This window comes from Papilio polytes, unplaced genomic scaffold (genome assembly GCF_000836215.1).
Source record: "Papilio polytes unplaced genomic scaffold, Ppol_1.0 DF822622.1, whole genome shotgun sequence".
NCBI lineage: Eukaryota > Metazoa > Arthropoda > Insecta > Lepidoptera > Papilionidae > Papilio > Papilio polytes.
This window is the reverse complement of record NW_013526582.1, coordinates 1,808,724-1,811,836: the sequence shown is the minus strand read 5'-3', so window position 1 is coordinate 1,811,836 and position 3,113 is coordinate 1,808,724. Positions and strand designations below refer to the sequence as shown.

At 32.8% G+C, this 3,113-nt stretch overlaps 1 protein-coding gene across 1 annotated transcript in view; it reads right to left on the bottom strand.

Moving 5' to 3' along the window:
• Positions 1 to 1,139: 1,139 nt before the first annotated feature.
• The window catches only part of LOC106105859 (26S protease regulatory subunit 10B), an 8,131-nt gene continuing 6,157 nt past the window's right edge, over positions 1,140 to 3,113 (bottom strand). Inside the window, exons 7-9 of the mRNA XM_013286316.1 lie at positions 3,038 to 3,111; positions 2,156 to 2,321; positions 1,140 to 1,225 (exon numbers count right to left, since the gene is read on the bottom strand). Of these exons, the coding sequence (XP_013141770.1) occupies positions 1,148 to 1,225; positions 2,156 to 2,321; positions 3,038 to 3,111 (318 nt within the window). The 3' untranslated portion in view covers positions 1,140 to 1,147. The remainder of the gene's footprint in view (positions 1,226 to 2,155; positions 2,322 to 3,037; positions 3,112 to 3,113) is intronic.

Below are 3,113 nucleotides of genomic sequence, written 5' to 3'. Positions count from 1 at the left end.
GGAGTCGCAGGCGAAAGGTATTTAATAATTTTATGTAAGGAAAGGTACGTTTTAGCATAGCGAATAATAAACTCAAGTCGGGTTATATCGTTTATTTTAGAAACTGTTTATTATCGAAGTTTTTATGTAAGTGTTCAAACTACATTTGTGGGGACTAGTAAAACTTTATAGGTTATAAAGTGCTCCGTTTTAAAGTCTACATTCGTAGTTTTAATATTCAGAATTAGTGTATTTCATTAAAATTTAATTTAAAGGTAAAACTATAAAAGTTTAAATAATTGAGTTAAATTTTATACATCTATATTTTATCTATATCTATATTTTATAAAAAGACCGTTAAAGATAGATATATCCTATCGTGGACTTTTCTGTAGAACTTTTTGAGATCTACAATTCTTTCATACATCATTTTTATATACCTCTAACGGTTTAGGCAGCGTAAGCCGAGAAAAGTTGAAGTTTAGTGCATTTTTAACGCCGGTGTCCAGAAACACGCTGTTTATTAATAGCTCCTAAACATTAATAATAATAAAATATAATCTATGTTACTCACAGATAAATTACCTTTCTGATGGTGAAAGAATTTTTAAAATCGGCCCAATAGTTTTTGCGTGAATCAAATACATACAAAAATACAAATATTTCCTCTTTATTATATTAGTATAGATAGATAACGCAAATAATCTAATCTTACTAATATTATAAATGCGAAAGTTTAGATGAATAGATGTTTGTTACAGTTTGTAACCTAAACTGTTGAACGGATCTCGATATTTGTCATAGATGTCTGGAAGAACACATTGACTACTAACCTTTATTTTTTAGAACTCCGCGCGGACGGAGTCGCGGGTGAAAGCTAGTCTTACTCTAATTTTAATACAAAAGTTTAGATGGATGGATGTTTATTATAGTTTGTAACCTGAACGGCTGAACGGATCTCGAAGAAAATTGGTGTAAATGTAGAGGATAGTCTGGAAAACACATAGGGTACTTATTTGTTTTTTTTTAATTAATATATATTTATATAATTAATACGCGGAATTCGCGGTTGAAAGTTAGTAAATAAAACACTTTTCGATAAATCATAATTTTATTAAAAGGAAAAAGATACAGAATTATATAGTTTTTTTTTAATATAAATGCCAGTTTAAACCGGTTTGTAGTCGAGTTTGCTCTCTAACTTCTTGTTGTCGGCGACTTTCCGCACAGCCTTCATAAGATCCTCCTACAAATAAATATTATATTTTAGTTTACACAACTGATACTGAAAATTCAAATAGTTTATAATTATGCATAAACATAAACTTTATACATAAACAAATAAAAACATCAATCATTGTTAAAATGTTTAAATTAGGAGATACGTCATTTTACATGGGAATAATATTTTTTCACTGGTACTTTCTCTGAAAGGTATTATATCAGTTTGAAGTTTAATGCCTTCTCGTGTTGTAAGGATATAGTAATACTAGCTTTCGCCCGCGACTCCGTCCACGTGGAATTAAAAAAACAAAAGTGAGTACCCTATGTGTTCTTCCAGACTATCCTCTACATTTATACCAAATTTCATTAATGTCCGTTCAATAGTTTAGGCTGCAAACTCTAACAAACATCCATCCATCTATCCACACATCTTACTAACCTAGGTAATCTTACTAATATTATAAATGCGAAAGTTTAGATGGATGTTTGTTAAAGTTTGTAGCCTAAACTGCTCAACGGATCTCTATAAAATTTGACATAGATGTAGAGGATAGTCTGGATTAACACAGTCTGATCCGTTTTACTTTTTAATTCCTGAAAAAGTCGCGGGCGTAGACTAGTTTATATTAATTGTAAGATTTGCTCTAACCCTGTGCCAAATTTCGCGGAGATCCGTCCAGCAGTTTAGGCTACAAAATCTAACAAACATCCATATAAACTTTCGCATTTATAATATGTATATGATTAGTATATTAGTAAGAAGTAAGGACTAAGATAATAAAGAGGAAATATTTGTATTTTTCTATATATTCGATACACGCAAAAACTGTTAGGCCAATTTTAAAAATTTTACGATTAGAAAGGTATCTGTGAGTAACGCAGGCTATAATTTTTTTAATTATTTTTTTTATTTTAACTATTTCTAAATAAGCTTTAGGGTTAAATTAATTACCTGAATAATATATTCTCTTTCAGCTCGAATCGCGAATAATCCAGCTTCAGTACAAACATTACGTAAATCAGCGCCATTGAAGGTATCAGATAGTTTAACTACCGCTTCGTAGTCCATCTCTCCGTGCTTCGCGATCGGTGCCGCGTGGATCTTCAGGATCTCCAATCTAAGGGAAATGACGTCACAACACTGTACTGAACAGCACATGCAGAGTGGTTTTAAAAAATAAATAAATACTTTGGACCTTGCGATGTCACACTATACTTTGAAAGTTATGACGTCACACTATACTGACCAGTACATGGACTGAGTGGTTTTAAAAAATAAATAAATACTTTGCAACTTGTGACGTCACAACACTTTACTGAACAGCACGTGCTGAATGGTTTTTAAAAAAATTACTTTGGACCTTGCCACGTCACAACACATTACTTTGAAAGTTATGACGTCACACTATACTGACCAGTACATGGGCTGAGTGGTTTTAAAAAATAAATAAATACTTTGCAACTTGTGACGTCACAACACTATACTGACCAGCACATGTGCTGAGTGGTTTGAAATAAGTAAATACTTTGGACCTTGTGACGTCATAACACTATACTTTGGAACTTGTGACGTGACAAATCTTAGACTTAGAGCCTGTCCCACCAAATTGTAAATTGTCCGATTTTGGTACTCTATCTGACACAATGACGTCACTTTTAAGCTATCTGAATCTTTATCAGCCAGTGGTGGGACAGCTCCCAAATATAAAAATTATATCTACTATTTTCTTATAGATTATCATAAGCTCTTCATTTTTAATATCCAAAATCTGATTTCTAAACCTATCTATTCACACAGATCAGTGTATTACAGTGTGAAGTATTCGCTACTGACCTGGCCTGTTCATTGGGCAAGGGTATCTCAATCTTCCTGTCCAGGCGGCCGGGGCGCAGCAGCGCGGGGTCCAGGG